The 21,669-nt window shown below is 37.1% G+C and overlaps 1 protein-coding gene across 1 annotated transcript in view; it reads left to right on the forward strand.

Moving 5' to 3' along the window:
• Positions 1-3,104: 3,104 nt before the first annotated feature.
• STK31 (serine/threonine kinase 31) overlaps positions 3,105-21,669 on the forward strand; it is a 117,905-nt gene continuing 99,340 nt past the window's right edge. Inside the window, exons 1-4 of the mRNA XM_046670652.1 lie at positions 3,105-3,154; positions 4,713-4,759; positions 4,848-4,900; positions 9,003-9,101. Coding sequence (XP_046526608.1) covers positions 3,105-3,154; positions 4,713-4,759; positions 4,848-4,900; positions 9,003-9,101 — 249 coding nt within the window. The remainder of the gene's footprint in view (positions 3,155-4,712; positions 4,760-4,847; positions 4,901-9,002; positions 9,102-21,669) is intronic.

Genomic DNA, 21,669 nt, shown 5'->3' on the forward strand with positions numbered 1-21,669 from the left:
GCCCATCTTCCTCTACTTTATATGTGGGATGCCTACCACAGCATGGCTTGCCAAGCGGTGCCATGTCCACACCTGGGATCTGAACTGGTGAACTCCGGGTCGCTGAAATGGAATGATATACACACTTAACGACTGCGTCACCAGGCTGGCCCCAATGACCATGTGGGTTTTATCCAGGGAATGCAAGGTTGGCTTAACATTTGAAAATTAATCAATCTAATTCATCATATTAACAAACTAAAAAAGAACCCCGTGGGAGCTGGCCCCATGGCTGAGTGGTTAAGTTCATGCACTCCGCTTTGGCAGCTCAGGGTTTTGTGGGTTCGGATCCCGGGTGTGGACATGAGACCGCTTGTCAGGCCATGCTGAGGCAGCGTCCCACATAGCAAAACCAGAGGCACTCACAACTAGAATATACAACTATGTATTGGGAGGCTTTGGGGAGAAGAAGAAGGAAAAAAAAAAGATTGGCAACAGATGTTAGCTCAGGTGCCAATCTTTAAAAAAAAAACGAACCACATGATCAACTCAGTAGCTGTGGGAGTATTTGACAAAATTCAACACACATTAATGGTAAAAACTCTCAGCCAACTTAGAAGGTAATTGCTTCAATCTAATAAAGGGTATCTACTAAAAACCCACAGCTAACATCATACTTAATGCTGGAAGGCAAATGCTTTCCTCCTAAGATTAGGAACATGGCAAGGATGACTGCTCTCAGCACTTATATTCAACATACTGGAGGTTCTGGCCACCGTAATAAGGGAGATAAAAGAAAAGATAACCAGACTGGAAAGGAAAAAGTAAAACAGTATTTGCATATGACATGATCTTCTATGTAGGTAATTCTATTAAATCTACTAAAAAAAGTTATCACTAGAAATAATAAGTGAATTTAACAAGGATGCAGTAAACAAGATCAATATACAAGAATTGTATTTCTATATACTAGCAACAAAACAACCAGAAATTGAAATTAAGAAAATAATTTTTTTGATATATGAATTGTATCTTTTTTTCTTTTTCCAGGTGTACCTCATTATATTTTGATTTCTGTGCAGATTACATCATGTTCACCACCCAAAGACTAATTACAATCCATTACCATACACATGCACCTAATCATCCCTTTCACTCTCCTCCCTACCCCTTCCTCTCTGGTAACCACTAATCCAATCTCTGTCTCTATGTGTTTGTTGTTATTTTTATCTTCTATTTATGAGTGAGATCATATGGTATTTGACTTTCTCTCTCTGATTTACTTTGCTTAGCATGATACCCTCAAGGTCCATCCACGTTGTCACAAATGGCTAGATTTCATCCTTTTTTATGGCTGAGTAGTATCCCATTGTGTATATATACTATATCTTCTTTATCCATCTGTCCCTTGTTGGGCACCTAGGTTGTTTCCAAGTCTTAGCTATCATGAATAACGATGCAATGAACATAGGGGTGCATATATCTTCAGAGATTTCTTAAGTACAACACACGAGCATGATCCATAAGAGACAAAACTGGTAGAGCAGCCTTCATCAAAATTAAGAACTTCTGTTTGTTAAAATACCTTTTTTAGAGAATGAAAAAAACCAAAATATTTGCAAATCTGAAGGGGTTGTATCCACAGTATACAAAGAACTACAAAACCCTATAAGAAAAACAATTCAGTTGAAAAATGGGAAAAAGTTTGAACAGACACTTCACCTAAGAAGCTATATGGATGGAAAATAAACATGAAAAGATGCTCAACATTTTTAGTCAACAGAGAAATACAAATTAAAACCACAAGGAGATACCACTATACATAAATGTCTAAATTTAAAAACACTGACCATATAAAATGATAGTGGGGATATGGAGCAACTGGAACTCTTAACCACTGCTGGTGGGAAAATAAAGTAGTAAAACTGCTTTGTACAACAGTTTGGTAGGTTCTTAAAAGTTAAACACACACAACTATATGACCAAGCCATTCTACTCCTAGGTATTAACCCAAGAGAAATGAAAGTATATGCATACAAAGAATTTCACATGACTGTTCACAGACTTTTATTTGAACAGTCCCAAACTGGAAACTCCAAATGTCTATCAAAAGTTAGATAAATTGTGTTATATTCATGCAACAGAATAGTACTCATCAATAAAGAGCAACAAGCTATTGATACAATGATAAAATGGACAAATCTCAAAATAATTGGTGAAAGAAACAAGACAAAATGTACATACTAATTTCATTAACATCAAATTCTAGAAAATGCAAACTAATAGAAAGCAGAATATGTCACTTGAGGTAGGTGGGGGGGCCAAGTATCATAAAGGGGCATGAAGAAACTTTTAGGGGGTGAGGAAATGAATGTTGATTGTGCAAATAATTTCAAGAGTGTATACATATGTTCACTCATCAAACTTGGCATTTTTTAAATACCTGTAGTTTATTGTGTTAATTATACTTCAATCAAGTTGTTAAAAACTAATGGAGATAATTTTCAACTGCTGTGCAAGGTTGCCACAAAGTGTGATATCAGCATATAACCTGACAGCTAAGGTATATTAATTTTTCCCCCCTAAGGTTGTCAAAAAGCTGCAACACAAGAGATCTGATACCAAAGTTGGCCTGAGAAATGCTTGTAAAGCTACCAATCTGAAAAACTACATTTTCATTTACCAAAGTCATTTTTCTCCTTTCCATCTTGTAAAAAAATGTTGAGATTCTTCTAATTTGGCTGTTTCAAAGTTTAAATGAGAGTGAAAAAATTAGGAAAGACCATGCAACCCACGCCGCTATCTCACGTTATTATTTGAAGCCCTGCAAAAGGAGCCAGTTATTGGCCATTCCTCGCGAACGCAGGGGAACCCCGCCCTTCACGTCTCTGAACGCTGCTCTCCGTGTGCGTGGCCCCGCCCAGCGCGCCCCACCTCACGCCCCAGGCTCTGGCAGCCACGCGAGTGACGCGGCAGCTCCAGTCAAGACCAGATGCTGGCGCAGCGACGTGCGCGCAAGCGCAGTGTGGAGCCCGAGCGGCCGAGGCATGCGCGGTAAGTCTGCACGTGCGCGACGGCGGGCTAACGGTGAGCCGCGGTGGCGGGTAGAGGGCCGAGGGCCCAGCATGTGGGGCCAGGGACACTTTTCTAGAGCTTCTGAGGCGGAAAGTGTGAGGTCAGTAGTAGTCGTTTTGGTAGGTTCGATGGCGGCCGCTTGAAATACCGTATTTCCAACACTTAGGTTTCCAAGGATGGAGTGAGGCCATTTCTCGGCCTTCCTTGGCCTTCGAGCTGGGCGTCTGCTCCCGAGGGGGACGGGCCCCCAGGCTCTGAGTGAGGCCCCGGGGGGCGAAACCGGCCTGCGGAGAGCTCGGGCCTCAGTGTTCTCCGTGAAGACGGGGACAACACGCGGGCCTGTGGTGGCTGGAATTCTCTCTTCTCTCAAATTCTGTGCCATTTAAACGTCAAAGCCCCTTAGGAAGTAGGTGTCAAGCAGCCACCTAGACTCACTTAGTCCAAATTCTCGCCGTGAATCGGAGACTTGGAAGCGCCGTTTGGTAATGCGGTTTTGCAGAAAGTCGGTGTAGCGTCAGTTCCTTCGTGGTCCTTCCGGGAAAAGTCTTTTGGGCTCCTTTTAGTATGAGATTTTAAAGCTATTCTAGAAATAACTTCTTAGAATGTGTTTTGGGATTTCTAAAGTAAACATTTTTATTTTTACTGAATTTAAGTCAATGTCTTCCAGAGAAATATAGTCTCCCTAAACAGATACCAACTTGGTTTTACAGTTTTTTGCTCAATTTAAAAGTTACTTTTGGACCAGTATTGGAGGAAGAAGTCTTGTTTTGAAGATGTTTTGATGCCTCTTAGTATGTGTGAAAAAAATTTCTTTAAGCAGTAACAAAAATCAGAAGAATAAAGTTAAGAATATTTTTAATGATCTTTTTTCCCCCCTGTGAGGCAGAGTTAACTATTCTCTTTTCATAATTGAGAGAGCATTTGAAACTTTAGTATAGTGATGTTTTTAGATATCTTTTAAAGCTCTTAAGAAAATTCTACATTTTCAGTTTCCTTCAATGAACTAATATTTATGTATGTGACGTGCAATATTCTAGAGTATTAAGTATAAAATTATGAACTGTACATTTATTTTGAAATATTTTGCATCTGGGAAAGTATATGTAATGAAAATTATTTTGCACTAATGGGCAAAATTTGATTTATTTCGCAGTCTTTAATTGCAGGTTATCTTCAAAAGCAGTAACCACTGTGCCTTTTAAATAGAGTTGATTACCAGTCTGAAGCGTTTGTTCTATATATTATATTTGTAGTGTTTCTTTTTGTTTTAAATTATGGAAACCCTACTCTTGTTTTGAGAGGACATCAGTAACGTTAAAAGAATATGCACATTGTTCAGAAGTATTGATTTATGTAGCTGATGAAAATGTACATGAATTATCCACTTCAGTGTCAGTTTGCAAAAGTTTGGCTAAAGAGATAATTTCAAAGGTAGAGATTGTATATGATGAAATTGCAAAGTGTAGTATACTCAAATAAGAAAATTAGTTATTGAAGAAGATATCTTTGAGGTTGTTTTTAATGTAGAGTTTGAATTTTGATAACTTTATTTAGGACAAGACATACTTGTAGGAATTTGGACATTCTGTGGTTTAATCTTTATTCACTGTTAATGAACAGATTGTTAGAACTTAATTCAAGGTATTGAATTGTTTTAGTTTTCCAGGAATCGTGCAAATGGATGAAGATACACATTACAATAAAGGTACTGACACTAAAAATTATTTTTGGATGTAAGAGCTAGATGATCTTGATTAATTTCTAATTTTCTTTGCATTGTGATTTGGTTTTAGTCGAAGATGTGGTTGGAAGTCATGTGGAAGATGCAGTAACATTTTGGGCCCAGGTAAATAGTAGCCTAGTTGATTTCCTCTGCTACTTCTTCCTCCACTAACCCAGGTCCTCTAACAACAAAAATAAAAACCCTGGAATATGTGTATCATTGTCATTCTCAATGCTAATTTTTATTGAACGATATTTAACACAATGCATTATTGGAAGACAAATGGCTATAGCTGGGACTTTACCTGAGTAGTATGCTCATAATACACTGAGTTAAAATAGAGGAAAAAGAGAACAGTATGATTGTAATCGTGGTTTCAGAATTACTCTCAATTTAACACGAGCGGTCGAAGCTGCTTAAATTACTGAAGATTCTGAGAAACTGTTGTATTTGTGAGGTTATGGCTCCCTCTAGGGGTCCTTTATAAGATTGTTTCTTGAAAGATACTAAATTTTTACGTCTCAGTCATTTTTTCTAATGGCTTAATTTTAAATTTGAGATACAATATCTTATCATAAAATTGAAAGCACTAGTGGAACATTTCTAATTTTCTGTTGGCAGGCTTCAAGTCAGATAAGTTTACTCAGTTTAAAATAAATACAAAGCAAAGCTCCAAAGTGCTTATGTTCCAGGATTTAAGAAGGTGAATCCCTCTAATGCACACAATTACAAATGTTTAATTTTGTGAACTACTTGTGATATGTGAGGGAAGAGAATGACATTTCTCTATACTTCCTACAGTATGAGAACTTCTTTTTGTGGGAATGAATTGGCAATGTGGAAAATAGAATTTATGAGAAGAAAAGCTGTAGAAGAATATGATTAGCCCAGGGTTCTTAATTCAATATAGAAAACATTGTAGAAAGGTGATATTCATACAAAACTTGTGACAAGTTTGTGTCTCTGCTTATGCACATATCTTTAAAGGGTGCCCACATACTCTGGTTCTATGCCCATTATCTCTTATTAATCGCACCTGTGTCACTCTCAACAGTGTCCCAGGTTGGATGATATGTTTAAGCTCATTATATAGGAACAACATTTATTAGCTTAAATAAGATTTCTAGACCAGTGCTGTCCAGTAGAAATGTGAGTTACATAATCTAAAATTTAGCAGACACATAAAAAAGTAAAAAGAAACAGGTGAAATAAATTTTAATGAATGTATTTTATTCAGCTCAATATATCCAAAATATCATTTCAAAATGTAATCAGCACAAATATATTAACAAGATATTTTATTTTTCTTTTTTCATATTAAGTTTTTGAAATTTGGTGTGTGTTTTAGACTTAGAGCACATTTTAAATCCTACTAGCCACATTCAAGTGGATATTGGATATTGTATTGGTCAGTGCAGCTCTAAATTATGATTTTGATTGACCCTTCTGTGAAGTTGTTTGTTGAATGTGGAGCTATGATTTAAACTAGGAGTCAGCAAACTTTTTCTGTAAAAGATTAGATAGTAAATATTCTAAGGTTTGTGGGCCATATAGTTTTTTTCATGACTGTTGAACTCTATCAATTCTGCCATTGTAGTGCAAAGGCAGACGTAGACAGTACATAAACAAATAGATGTAACTGTGATCCTTTAAAACTTTATTTACCAAAACAGGTGGCAGAGCCATAATTTGCCAACCTCTGATTTGAACCATGAAGTTGAGGCTCCTGTAGAAATTGGAACACTTTTGAAACAGTTAGGAAACAAGTCTTGAATGGATGAAAAGATTAAGAGTTAAAACTACTAATGGCATCCATATGAATTGAATGATTATTTCGCGAAGCAAATAGTAAAATTTGATTGGGTTTGGCATGGGATGTAGATGAAGAGTAAATAGAAATTTAGAAATGTGTGCAGGCAGGTCAAGATGTAGATCTACTCACGTATATTCTCTCTCTCTCCGCCACTATGGATTTCTGCTATATAAGCCGCTTACATGAATACCCTTCAGAATTATTGGTAGGCCCAGTTGGATGAGTGGCAGCTGAAGGAATCTTAAGTATTTGACCTCTACCTTTATTTGAGAGAAAGAACTTTCATCTGTTTTAGTCCATATAGCAACAAAGCTAATTATGTAGAATATTTTGGTGTATTCTGAAGTTAGTCTTAATTCCAGGGGTTTATTCACAAAGGCTGCTTCTAATATGTCTTGGGGTCAGTTTAAATTCAGCTCCCCTTTTTACTGCATAGTGATACTGATATTCATCATGGTGTTCTTGGAACTGCTCTTTCAGAGTTTCTTTTCAATCGTTAGAGATAATCATGTTCTTTCTAGCCTTACTGAATATTTTGTTGATGTATTTTTAAAGAACATATATATTTAACTGTTTGTTTTGAAATAACTTTAGACTTACAGTTGTAAAATGAGTACAGAGACTTTCTTTATACCCTTCACCCAGCTTCCCTTAATGCTAACGTTTTACATAACTATAGTGCAGTTATCAAAGCCAGGAAATTAACAATGGTACAGTACTATTAACTGCAATCCTTATTGAAATTTCACCACTTTTCTCATTGTCTTCTGTCTGTTCCAGGATCCAATTCAGGATCCCACGTTGTATTTAGTTGTCATGTAGACTTAGTCTCCTCCAGCCGTTGATAGTTGGTTTATTTATCCTTGTCTTTCATGACTTTGACATTTTAATGAGTACTGGTCAGTTATTTTTTAGAGTATCTGTCAGTTTGGATTTGTTTGGCGATTTCTTATAAATATATTGACAGTAATACCACAGAAGTGATGTTGTGTCCTTTTCAGCACACCGTATTGGGGATTCATGATGTTGACATATCTCATTATTGATGATGTTAACCTTGATCCACCTGATTAAGGTGGTAACAGGTTTCTTCACTGTAAAGTTAGTTTTTCCTTTTGTAATTAATACATGTTTTAGAGGGAGATACATTGAGACTATGTAATCTTGTTTCTCTTCAACTCTTCACTCCAAAATTTTATTATTTATTACTGTGGTGATGATTTTCTAGCCCCCTCATTCCTTCCACATTTATTAATTGGATTCTTCTGTAAGGAAGAGCTGTCTCTTCTCCCACATTTATTTATATTAATATTGACTCGTGGATGTTTATTCCATGGGTTATATCCAATACTATCATTATTTATTTTGTTTAAATTGTTCCAGCTTTGGACATTAGGAGATTGTTCACATTGGCTACTGTGTCCTTTATACATGTCCCCGTTCTTTTTTTGAGCATTTCTTTACTTTCTGGCACCACCACATGTTCCAGGATCATCTGTTATTTCCCTTTCCTAGCCCTGGAATCAATCACATCCCAGGGAACCCAAGTTCCTTTTATTGGAGAATGGTGTTTAGAAGTCAAGATCTGGGCACTAGGTGTGCTTATTGCTACTGGAGTGTTACTGCTTCTAGATCCTCTCAGCAGACAGAGCTAGAAAAAAATATATATATATGTATAAGAAACCACACATCTGTATTTCTCTCTCTGTGTGTCTTTCATTTGCATATATACACACAAACTTGTGCATTTACACACTCAGGTGCAAGCACATACATGTACATACTATGGGTTCATACTGATAGCTTCCAATTCTAATCTAATACTCCAGGTGTATTCTAGCCTGCCTGCCTTATTTGTAATTTCTCTCTCACTGCTCTCATTATCTACAATATATTTACTTGTTTGTTCAATCCTAGTATATACCTAAAGGAGTTTTAAAGTGGTTAACCCATGCCCCGTGAGAAATGAATTTACTAACTAGATTACAGTATGTGTGAAGAGGAATATATGCATTTTGAAATTGTTTTTACATCTGTTTCCTTTACACAGCAACAAATATATGAGAAGACCCATGTTATTTGACTAAAATATGCTATCCATTTGAGCGATCAGAATTTGATCTAAAGTAAAATCCAGAGACAGTTGTTTAAAGTTACCTCTTCCTATGATTTAATAATATTTGCTATCTTAGTTTGAATTCCAAGTGATTTGAACTCATTAGAAAGTAAAAATTTTCTATATCATAGTTCCATTTCTTATAAAGAACTTAAATTAGGAAAAAATAGTCACATAAGAATTGGATTTAATTTCTTATGCTTTAAAGTTTTTTTTAAGTGTTATGTTTTGTAGAACCCTCAATTGTGTAACACTGTCAAATAGTATTTTACTGAATCTTATATGTGTTCTTCTAGAGTATCAGTAGAAATCAGGATATTATGAAGATTGGTTGCTCACTGTCTGAAGTTTGTCCCCATGCCAATTCAGTTTTTGGGAATCTTGATCCAAAGAAGGTGAGCCATATTCTTGGACATAATCATTCCATCTCTCCTGTTAGCTTTCCTGTCTTAGATTTTATAGTTTTTGGACTATTTGCTGTATTTGAAAGGAAGAAGCAAATTTTTAGAATTTGTATAAACTAGTCATAATAAATGTATTCTTCCAAAAATACTTATGGACCATCTGGTATGTGCTAGGCACTGTGTTAAGCATTGAGTATTCAGTGGTGAACAAAATAGAATCCTTGCCTTTGATACTGATTCATAAAAAATCTTTATGTAGAACAGTTTGATCTTTTTTTTCCTTTTTATTATTGAGGTATAACTTAAATACAGTAAAGTGTGTATCTCCTAAGTGTACAGCTTGATGAATTTTTACATATGTATGCGTCTATGTAATCACCACCCAAATCAAGATACAGTTCTGTCATCCCAGGAAATTCCCTCAGGCCCCTTCTCAGTTAACTCTTGGTTAGTAGTTCCTCTAATAGAGGTAATCATTATTCTGACTTCTGTCACCATAGATTCATTTGCCTGTTCTTATATCATACAGTATGTACTCATTTATAATATCTGGCTGCTTTTGTTTACTGTAATTTCTGAGATTCATCCATATTATTGTGTGTATTTCTGTATTTGTAGTTTGTTCTGTTTCAAGCTATGTGGTATTTTATTGTATAAATATACCACAATTTCTCTGTTCTTCTTTGATGGGCATTTAGATTGTTTGTGGGTTTTGGCTACTGTGAATGAAACTACTGTGAAATCTTTAAACAAGCCTTCTGCTGGATGTATTATTTCTTTTGAATATATACCTAGGAGTAGAATTGCTAAGTCACAGAGTAGGCATATTTCACTTTAGTAGATAGTGGCCAAACAGTTTGGCAAAAGTATTGAACCGGTTTGCGTCCTTACCAAGAATGTATGAAAGTTCAGTTCTTCCATGTCCGTAACCAACTCTTTGCGTTGTCAGTCTTTTTAATTTTAGCTGTTTTGGTGGGGGTGTAGTGTTATTTTGTGATTTTAATTTCATGTTCCTGATGAGTACTGAGCTTGAGCATGTTTTCATAGTTTTATTTGCCATTTGGATATCCTCTTTTATGAATTGCTTGTTCACATCTTTTCCTCATTTTCAAGGTTGTCTTGATTGATTTTTAGGAAGTTCTGTATTTGTTCTTTGTATATTCTGGATATGAATCTTTGTCTTATATGTGTATTGCTAATGTCGTCTTCTAGTCTGTGGCTTCCCTACTTAAGGGAATGGATATCATTTGAAGTCTAATATATTAATTTTTTTTTTGTTTTTTGGTATGTGCTTTCTGTTTCCTATTTAAGACCTTTTTACTCACCCCATCATCATGAATATATTCTCCTATGTTTCCCCCCCAGAAGCTTTTGCCTTTTGCATTGAGGGCTACGGTTTGCCTTCAGTAAATTTTTCATTATGATGTGAAGTAGAGGTCAAATTTAATTTTTTTCCATGTAGGTATCCAATTATGCCAGCACCATTTATTGAAAGGATCATTCTTTCTTTATTGCATTGTATTGGAATCTTTGTTTTAAATCAGGTGACTGTATTTGAGTGTTAACCATCTTTTTCAAAATGATAAATGCCTATAATCTTGGATGCATCAATTTCTCAGGCCAGGAATTTACCCTTTGGACATTTTTATAAGTACACAAAGATGTTTGTAAAAAAATGTTCATTGCAGCATTTTCAGTCATCCGTTGCTCAATGATGAGAATATGTTCTGAGAAATGCGTTGTTAGGCAATTTCGTCGTCGTGCATACATCATAGAGTGTACTTAGACCAACCTAGATAGTATAGCCTACTACGCACCTAGGCTATATGGCACTAATCTTATGGGACCACCCTATGAGCAACCCTATGAGGCAGATGTTATTTCATACTTTTTTTTTGAAATTAAGGCACATCTAGGATAACTATGAAAGTCAACAGCTAGTTAATGGTGGATCAAGTATTTGGAGTCATAGAGCCCAGCTCCTTAACTGTTACCTTCTACCCTATATTGGAATAATTACTGAATTGTGGAAGATTCTTATTTTAGAATACTAACTAATCATTTTCAGGGCTGATACTAGGGTAAGAGTAAGGTAAGTGCAAAATTTAAGGAGGCATTAATGCAAGTGCAGTGTTGGTGCCTCAGAGTGAGTGCCTCTCCAAATTTTGCGTCGTCAGTACCTTACTTGCCTCACCCAGCTCCAAGCCCTGATTAAGTGAGAGAGGTAGATCTCTGTATTTTGATATGAAATTAGGTACAAAATAGTGTATGTAAAATGAGCCCATTTGTGTAAATAAACCATAAACATATATTCTAGTGTATATGTAAAATTAGTGTAAATGTAAAATTAAGGAGGTGCATGTTGAAGAGTGTTGGGAAGGAAGTCTGACTCTCAACCTTTTTTGATATACTTTGATTTTCTTTTAATAATGTGCCTCTATTAGTTTTATTTTAAAATAATTAAAACCCCAATGGCAAATAGAAAAATGTAAAAAGAAATTTAGAAACAAGGAAGGAATGTAGCTTGGAGCTAAGCATCAGAATGGATAAGGAATGCAATTTATAAAGTTTTTAGGGTTTTTTTTTTAAGCATCCTTGTAGTCTATGACTGTGTTTAATAGTGTTATAAATTAAGACATACCTGCTTTTCCTGTTTTAAATGTAAAATAAATTACTTGCTTTGCAAAAAATTCAAACTAGTTTCAATAATAGACTTCTCATTATAAATAATTACTCAGCCACCTCTGATTGTCCATGAATGGATATTTTGTAAATTTTCTTTAGTGATTGAGTGGTTCTCTGCCTCTAACAATGTAGGCAGGTCATGGTCTATGAATAGTGGAGTTGTGAGAGGAGAAGATTGGACCAGGCAGAGTGGGAGTGAATCCATAGTTCTGACTATGTTCCAAAGACAAATATATCTATTTGGGATAGACTTGTGTTTATGATGGTTGTTGTGATTATTCACACTAACAGAGTCAAGAACTTCAGATTCCTCAAGTTGGTTTGGTCCCAGCTCTATTCTTGGGTACAAGTATCACTACCCACTCCCTAGACAGAGTTGCAATGACATGCCACTTCTGTCTTTTGCCTTATATTGAATTGTTAATGATATTGGTATATTATTACAAAGTCTTAACTAAAGATAATGTGACCTTTTCCAGAGTTTGAAATTGGATAGGACTGTTGATTATCAGCTATTTTTGCTACTAAAGTGGTTTGCTTGCTGAAAAATTAAGTAAGATGGTTGGGAGAGGGTACCATGCCATTTGTGCTCTCTCTTGCCCTGCAGTTGTTGAATGCTAGCTAAGGGAACCAGAGTTAAGTGCTAATTGAACACAACTATCCTTTGTAGCATTTGCTTTGTCAGACATCCATTTGTGTATCTGAATTGATTTGTACTTTGAGGATTTTTACATTTCATGCTGTATATTCCTTTTTTTTAAAAGATTGGCACCTGAGCTAACAACTGTTGCCAATCTTCCTTTTTTTCCCCTCGCTTTTTCTTCCCAAGTCCTCCCAGTATATAGTTGTATATTTTAGTTGTGGGTCATTCTAGTTGTGGTATGTGGGACGCCACCTGAGCGTGGCCTGATGAGCGGTGCCATGTCCGCACCCAGGATCCGAACCAGTGAAACCCTGGGCTGCCACAGCGGAGCACGCGAACTTAACCACTCGGCCATGGGGGTGGCCCCAAGTATATTCCTTTTGCTTTAAAAAATCTGTGAATTTGTCCTAATTCATAGTAATACACTTAAAATTAATTTTATACTCTATCACTTGAAGCAGTGTTCCTCAACCTTTTTTTCATTATGCCCTTCGAAGGCATTTTTTTGTCTAATGGGTCTCCTCCTCCCAAAACATTTTAACACCACAGATATACTGTATATCTGTTTATGTTATCAAGTAGGGTTGAACTGTGGAGGGCTATGAACCATTATAATATCTAAGATTTCCCCCCACCCCTCAAGAACTAGTATTCACTCCCTCAGGGATAATATTTCCCCCATTGAGAATGTATGATTTTTTTGTTCCAATTTTAACTTACTTTCTCTATGTATGTGATAACAGATTTTTCATGTGAAACTGTCTAGAACTCCCCCGCCCTGAGTCCTAATGATCATACGCAATTCAGGGAATTCCAGGGGTTTGGCAGCTGTAAACCAGGAATCACTTTGACCAAAAGATATTCAAATGATGATTCATTTCATTGGATGTACTCTTGACAAAGTTCTTGGTGTCCTCCCTCAACTTCTTTATATATGGGTTCTTCATCAACTCTTCTTTGCTCTTTGATTCTGAGGGCTCCTCCTTCAACTTGTAAACCTTTGTCCAAATTCATGGAGGCCAATGTTAATGAAGTCTTCCACATCACTGGCAACTGTGTAGTAATCTTCCTCCTCAAGGGCAAAAAAAACAGCTCCATGTTCCCCAATCAAGATGACCAGTTGTTTTTCAGGTGCCAGGCAAGGGAAATTAGGCACAGTGCCAAGAACCTCCATCTTCTCAGGGTCTGGCAAGTACAAACTGCCAGAACTCCAGCATCTCCTTCTGGTCTGCACAAACGGTCTTTGCTTAAATCACATATCTTTTTTTTGGTTTATGCATTTACTAGTTTCTTTGTTCTTTAACTGTATCATAAATGAATCAGTGATAACAACATGATTGAGTAACAAGTATTAAAAGAAATATAATCTGTCCTATTTGGTTATTTTTAGAATACCTTAACTTTTTTGTGTGTATCATTACAGACCCATGACTTCTCAGCTTTACTCTGTGTCAGCCAGCTTCAGCCAGTATTCTCCTTGGATGTTCAAATTGTCTCAATTTTGGCTAGAAGGGGCCCCTTTTAGATTACTTCCCAAGTCTCATTGGCTCCATTAATCTTCAAACATCTCTTGCTTTCTAGCACAAAGAAGTGTTCTAGGCTCATTTTGTACTGTTCTGTCCAAGATGTGGGATTGGCCTTTTCTCCAGAAAACCTTGGTTCCTTTTATTGGAAAAATGGTATTGTAGGCCAGAATCTTGGCACTAGGGTGCATCATGGGGACCCTCTGTCCCTTTCAGTGGACAAAGCTAGAAAAGATGCATTTTTAAAATAATTTTTCATTTAAAGATACAAGTTCATGTTGCTATTTCCAGTCCAGTTCTAACAGGACAGTGTTCCTTCTGAAATCCTAGATTCTCTGCTTGTATCTCCTTTTCTCTTATAGTAAACATCTTGATTCCTAAACACGTAAATATAATTACTTACTTGCTTTGTCTGGCAATATGAGAAAACAAATTCAAAATAAAAATTCATTGTTAATATAAACCATTACAATTACTTAATCCAATTAAAAATGTTTCTAGTAGGATCTGTGGTCTGTTTGCTTTGTCCCACACTTTACTCTTCATGTCTCACTCTGGTGTCCATTGAAATGTCTCCACTAGACAGTTTGGATCAAGTATTGAGCTTGTGTTCGCTTTGGGAATTTTTGGCATCCCAACAGCTGACAGTTCTAAGGTCATAGGACAGGATGGCTTTTGGCTACTGGAAGACAGAGGGCCTACTCCACCTTGAGATGATGGAAAGAACTTCAGTAACCTCAGTGTCCAGCATTCTGTAAGTGGATTTGTTTAGCTGCCATCCAAGTTATGCATCTACAGTAACATAATGGAGAGCAGTACAAGATTCATAGAAATAATTGCTAGCTGAATAGCTGCCTCCTATTTTTAAATTTCTAGTAATGGCAGACCTCAAGTATTTCACGTATTCAGAAAAATTTTAAATATCCTAATTCTTTTTAAAATTGTTTTTACTGAGTTCATAGTAGTTTACATCATTGTGAAATTTCACTTGTACATTATTTCTTGTCTGTCACCACATAAGTGCTCCCCTTCACCTCCTGTGCTCACCCCCTTCCCCCCCTTCCCCTGGTAACCACTGAACTGTTTTCTTTATCCATGTGTTTGTGTGTATTCCATATATGAGTGAAATCATGTGGTGTTTGTCTTTCTCAGTCTGGCTTATTTCGTTTAGCGTAATACCCTCCAGGTCCATCCATGTTGTTGCAAATGGGATGATTTTGTCTTTTTTTATGATTGAGTAGGATTCCATTGTATATATATATACCACATCATCTTTATCCAATCATTGGTCAGAGGGCACTTAGGTTGCTTCCATGTCTTGGCTGTTGTGAACAATGCTGCAATGAACATAGGGGTACATGTATCACTTTGGATTGTTTATGTCAAGTTGTTTGGATAGATACCCAGTAGTGGGATAGTTGGGTCATATGGTATTTCTACTTTTAGTTTTTTGAGGAATCTCCATACTGTTTTGCATAGTGGCTGCACCAGTTTGCATTCCCACTCACAGTATATGAGGGTTCCCTTTTCTCCACACCCTCTCCAACATTTGTCAGTTTTAGTCTTAGTGATTATAGCCATTTTAATGGGTGTAAGGTGGTATCTTAGTGTAGTTTTGATTTACATTTCCCTGATGATTAGTGATGTTGAACATCTTTTCATGTGCTTATTGGCCATCTGCATATCTTCTTTGGAAAAATGTCTGTTCATCTCCTCTACCCATTTTTTGATTGGGCTGTTTGTTTTTTGTTGTTCAGTTATGTCAGTTCCTTATATGTTATGGAGATTAACCTCTTGTTGGATATATGATTTGCAAATATTTTCTCCAGTTGGTGGGTTGTCTCTTTGTTTTGATCCTAGCTTCTTTAGCCTTGCAGAAACTCTTTAGTCTGATGAAGTCCTACTTGTTTATTTTTTCTTTTGTTTCCCATGTCTGAGAAGACATGGTATTTGAAAAGATCCTTTTAAGTTTGATGTCAAAGAGTGTACTACCTATATCATCTTCCAGGAGTTTTATGGTTTCAGGACTTATCTTCAAGTCTTTGATCCATTTTGAGTTTATTTTTGTGTATGGCATGAGAGAATAGTGTACTTTCATTCTTTTGAAAGTGATTGTCCAGATTTCCCAACACTGTTTATTGATGAGACTGTCTTTTCTCCACTGTATGTTCTTGGCACGTTTGTCAAAGATTAGCTGTCTGTAGATGTGTGGTTTTATTTCTGGGCTTTCAGTTCTGTTCCATGGATCTGTGTGCCTGTTTTTGTACCAGTACCATGCTGTTTTGATTACTATGGCTTTGTAGTACATTTTGAAGTCAGGGATTGTGATGCCTCCAGATTTGTTCTTTTTTCTCAGGATTGCTTTAGCAATTTGGGGTCTTTGCTTGCCCTATATGAATTTTAGAATTCTTTCTTCTCTTTCCATGAAGAATGTCATTGGAATTCTGATTGGGATTGCATTGAATTTGTAGATTGCTTTGAGTAGTATGGACATTTTAACTATCTTTATTCTTCCGATCAATGTGCATGGAATTTCTTTCCATCTCTTTATGTCATTATCTATTTCTTTCAATAATGTCTTATAGTTTTCCTTGTATAAGTCCTTCACCTCCTTGGTTAAATTTATTCCTAGATATTTTATTCTTTCTGTTGCAATTGTAAATGGAGTTGTATTCTTGAGTTCTCTTTCTGTAAGTTCCTTATTAGAGTATAGAAATGCAACTGATTTTTGTAAGTTGATTTTGTACCCTGCAATTTTACTGTAGTTAATTATTTCTAATAGTTTTCTGATGGATTCTTTAGTGTTTTCTGTATATAAGATCATGTTGGCTGTAAACAGCGAGAGTTTCACTTCTTCACTCCCTATTTGAATTCCTTTTATTCTTTCTCTTGCCTAACTGCTCTGGCCAAAATCTCCAATACTGTGCTGAATAAGAGTGGTGATAGTGGGCATCCTTGTCTTATTCCTGTTCTCAGAGGGATGGCATTCAGTTTTTCCCCGTTGAATATGATGTTGGCTGTGGGTTTGTCGTATATGGCCTTTATTATGTTAAGGGACTTTCTTTCTATACCCATTTTGTTAAGAGTTTTTATCATAAATGACTGTTGGATCTTGTCAAATGCTTTCTCTTTGTCTGTTGAGATGATCATGTGGTTTTTATTGCTCATTTTGTTAATGTGGTGTATCATATTGATTGACTTGTGGATGTTGAGCCATCCCTGTGTCCCTGGTATGAATCCCACTTGATGATGATATATGATCTTTTTGCTGTATTGTTGTATTCGGGTTGCCAGTATTTTTTTGAAGATTTTTGCATTGGTGTTCATCAGTGATATTGGCCTGTAGTTTTCCTTTTTTGTGTTGTCCTTCTCAGTCTTTGGTATCAGAGTGATGTTGGCCTTGTAGAATGTGTTAAAAAGTGTTCCATCTTCATTAATTTTTTTGGAATAGCTTGGAAAGGATAGGTATTAAATCCTCTCTGAAAGTTTGGTGGAATTCTTCAGGGAAGTGCTCTGGTCCTGGGCTTTATTTTTTTGGGGTGCTTTTGATTATTGTTTCAATACTTGTGATTGGTCTATTCAGATTATCTATTTCTTCTTGATTCAGCTTTGGGAGGTTGTAAGCATCTACGAATTTATCCATTTCTTCTAGATTGTCCATTTTGTTGGCATATAGCTTTTTGTAGTATTCTCTTACAATCCTTTGTATTTCTGTAGTATCCATTGTTATTTCTCCTCTTTCATTTCTAATTTTGTTTATCTGAGCTTTCTCTCGTTTTCTTTGTAAGTCTGGCTAGGAGTTTGTCAATTTTGTTTATCTTCTCAAAGAACCAGCTCTTTGTTTCGTTGATCCTTTCTACTGCCTTTTGTGTTTCAATTGCATTTATTTCTGCTCTGGGGTTTATTATTTCTCTCCTTTTGCTGACTTTGGGCTTTGTTTTTCTAATTCAGTTAGGTGTAGTTTGAGATTGCTTATTTGGGATTTTTCTTGTTTGTTAAGGTATGCTTGCATTACAATGAATTTCCCTTTTAGTACCCCTTTTGCTGCATCTCATATGAGTTGATATGATAATGTTTTCATTTTCATTTGTCTCCAGATATTTTTTGATTTCTCCTTTAATTTCTTCAGTGATCCATTGGTTGTTCAATAGCATGTTGTTTAGTCTCCACATATTTGTCCCTTTCTCAGCTTTTTTTTTTGTAATTAATTTCTAGCTTCATAGCATTGGAATCAGAAAAGATACTTGTTATTATTTCAGTCTTCTTAAATTTATTGAGGATTGCCTTGTGTACCAACATATGTTCCCCAACAACATATGGTCTATCCTTAAGAATGTTCTCTGTGTGCTTGAGAAGAATGTGTATTCTGCTGTATTTGTATGGAGTGTTCTATATATGTCTATCAAGTCCAACTGGTCTAGCTTTTCATTTAATTCTGCTGTTTCCTTATTGATTTTCTGTCTGGATGATCTATCCATTGATGTGTGTGGAATGTTGAGGTCCCCTGCTATTACTGTGTTGTTATTAATATCTCCTTTTAGGTTTGTTAATAGTTGCTTTATGTACTTTGGTGCTCCTTCGTGGGGTGTGTAGGTATGTGTGTTATGTCTTCTTGGTGGAGTGTCTGTGTGATCATTATATACTGCCCCTCTTTGCCTCTTTTTACCTGTCTTATCTTGAAGTCTACTTTGTCTGATATAAGTATTGCGAGACCTGCTTTCTTTTGTTTGCCATTAGCTTGGAGTATTGTCTTCCATCCCTTCATTCTGAGCCTGTGTTTGTAATTGGAGCTGAGATGTGTTTCCTGGAGGCAGCATATTGTTGGGTCTTGTTCTTTAACCCATCTCGCCACTCTGTGTCGTTTTATTGGAGAATTCAATCCATTTACATTTAGAGTGGTTATCGATATGTGAGGGCTTCCTGCTGCCATTTTATCACTTGTTTGCTGGTTCTCCTCTATTTCCTGTTTCTCATGCCGTGTATTTCAGTCCACCAATTGAGTTATGTAGTTTTTTTATTTTGGGCTTCTTTGTTTTCTCCTTATTTATTATTTGTGTGTCTGTTCTGCTTTATTGTTTAGTGGTTACCATGGGGTTTGTATGCCAACTCTTGTAGATAAGATAATCCATTTTCTGATGGCCTCTTATTTCCTTAGACGAAACTCATTCAGTCTCCTTCCTTTTCCCCTCCTAAGTTGTTTTTGTCACATCTTATTTCATCTTGTGAATTTGTGGTTAAAATGACAAGATTAGGGGCTGGCCCAGTGGCACAGCAGTTAAGTTCGCATGTTCCACTTCTCGGTGGCCCAGGATTCACCAGTTTGGATCCCGGGTGTGGACATGGCATCGCTTGGCACGCCATGCTGTGATAGGCATCCCACATATAAAGTAGAGGAAGATGGGCACGGATGTTAGCTCAAGGCCAGGCTTCCTCAGCAAAAGGAGGAGGACTGGCAGTAGTTAGCTCAGGGCTAATCTTCCTCAAAAAAAAAAATGACAAGATTATTTTTGTTTTTGCTGTTTTCGTTCCCTTTATCTTTACTGTTTTACTTGACTATTTGCTAACTTGTTCTGATGTATAGCTACAATTTTCTGATTTGTCTACCTGTTTGTCTCCTTACTCTGTGTTTCATAATCCCTTTCTCTCATTGTTTTTTTTAGGTATGAGGGCCTTCTTGAGGATTTCTCATTGGGGGGCTAGGTCTTATGGCTACAAACTCCCTTAGCTTTTGTTTATCTGGCAAAGTTTTTATTTCTCCATCATATCTGAAGGATATTTTTGAGGGATGGAGTATTCTTGGCTGAAAGTTTTTGTCCTTCAAAGATTTGAATGTGTCATTCCTGTCTCTCCTAGCCTGTAAAGTTTCTGCAGAGAAATCTGCTGAACGCCTGATAGGGATTCCTTTGTAGGTTATTTTCTTCTGCCTTGCTGCCCTTAGCAGTTTTTTCTTTGTCATTCACTTTTGCAAGTTTCACTACTATATGCCTTGCAGTAAGTCTTTTTACAATGACATATTTAGGAGATCTGGTAGTCTCTTTCACATGGATTTCCATCCCCTTCCCCAGGTTGGGGAAGTTCTGTGCTATTATTTCCTTGAACAAGCTTTCTGCTCCATTCTCCTTCTCTTCTGCCTCTTGAATACCTATAATTCTTATGTTGCATTTCCTAGTTGAGTCAGATATTTCTCAGAGACTTTCTTCATTTCTTTTTAGTCTTAGTTCTCTCTCCTCCTTTATCTGGAGCATTTCAATATGTCTATTCTCAGTTATGCTGATTTTCTCCTCTATGATGTCTGCTTGAGTATTCAGAGAATCGTTATGTTTTATCTCATCGATTGTGTCTTTCATCTCCATATTTCTGATTGGTTCTTCTTTATAGTTTCAGTCTCTTTTGTGAAGTAGCTCTTGAACTCATTGAATTGTTTCTCTAAATTCCCTTTTAACTCGTTGAGTTTTTTGATGATAGCTATTTTGAATTCTCTGTCATTTAGATTACATATTTCTGTGTCTTCAGGACTGATTTCTGGTACTTGTCATCTCCTCTCTGGTCTGGAGATTTAATACAGTTTTTGATACTGCTAGAGGTCATGACACTGTTTTTTTGCATCCTGGTATTATTATTTTTATTTTATTTGAGGAAGATTAGCCCTGAGCTAACATCTGCTGCCAATCCTCCTCTTTTTGCTGAAGAAGGCTGGCCCTGAGCTAACATCTGTGCCCATCTTCCTCCACTTTATATGTGAGACGCCTGCCACAGCATGGCTTGCCAAGTGATGCCATGCCCACACCCGGGATCCGAACCAGCGAACCCTGGGCCACTGAAGCATAATGTGCCAACTTAAACGCTCTGCTACCAGGCCTGTCCCAATCCTGGTATTACTGATCGCCATTACTACCTATTACCACTGGGTGGAGGTCAAGAGCTGCGTATTCTGAGGCCGCTGTGTTCTGCCGGGATCCCAGGCGCTGGAGCTGGCGCTGGGCAGTTGCGGGGAGGGGTACTTTCCTCTGTGTGCTCTCATGGGCTTACTCACTCTCCCCTTGCTGTCTGCTCTCCTAAGGTGTTGGCTTGATGAAGTCATCCCCGTGATACCTTTCACCTCAGTAGGGGTCTTTCCCCTAGCTTGTGAGGCACCTCGGCGATGTTTGATGTTCCCACTAACAGGCCCTCCCACCCACTTCCTTCCCTCTCAGAGGCCACGTGCAGTTCCACATCGCAGTCCTTTGGGGAAGGAGTGAAGTTTTCTCTTACCTGGTTCCACCTCCTCCAAGGGGGACTCCAGCCTCTCCTCCCTCTGATGTATGGCTGCGTGGTTCTCTCAGATGTCTTTTGTGTTGTGTGGATGTCCTCTGTTGGACTATGAATGTCTTTTTCATTGTATCGTGTAGGGGAGAGATCACTGGTAGAGCTCTCTCTGCCATGATGCTCCTAAATCACATATCTTTAAACAGACATTTCCAGTAAATGCCAGGCATATCTTGGAGTCCTTTTTCACATACTCAGACAACATTTCCAGGGATGCAGCTGCTTTCAGTAGCTCTTCAGTCATGGTGTTTTGCTCATCAAACTCCGGCCCAGGCTCTGTCTTTGAGGGGTGACAGTGGCCTGGGCTTCATCTCTGAGGGATGACCCTGGAGTATCAGTTTATTATAAAGGGATATAATTCAGGAACAGCCAGATTGAAGAGATGCATAGGGAAAGGTATATG

Source organism: Equus quagga, chromosome 8, assembly GCF_021613505.1.
Source record: "Equus quagga isolate Etosha38 chromosome 8, UCLA_HA_Equagga_1.0, whole genome shotgun sequence".
In the NCBI taxonomy this organism is placed as follows: Eukaryota; Metazoa; Chordata; class Mammalia; order Perissodactyla; family Equidae; genus Equus; species Equus quagga.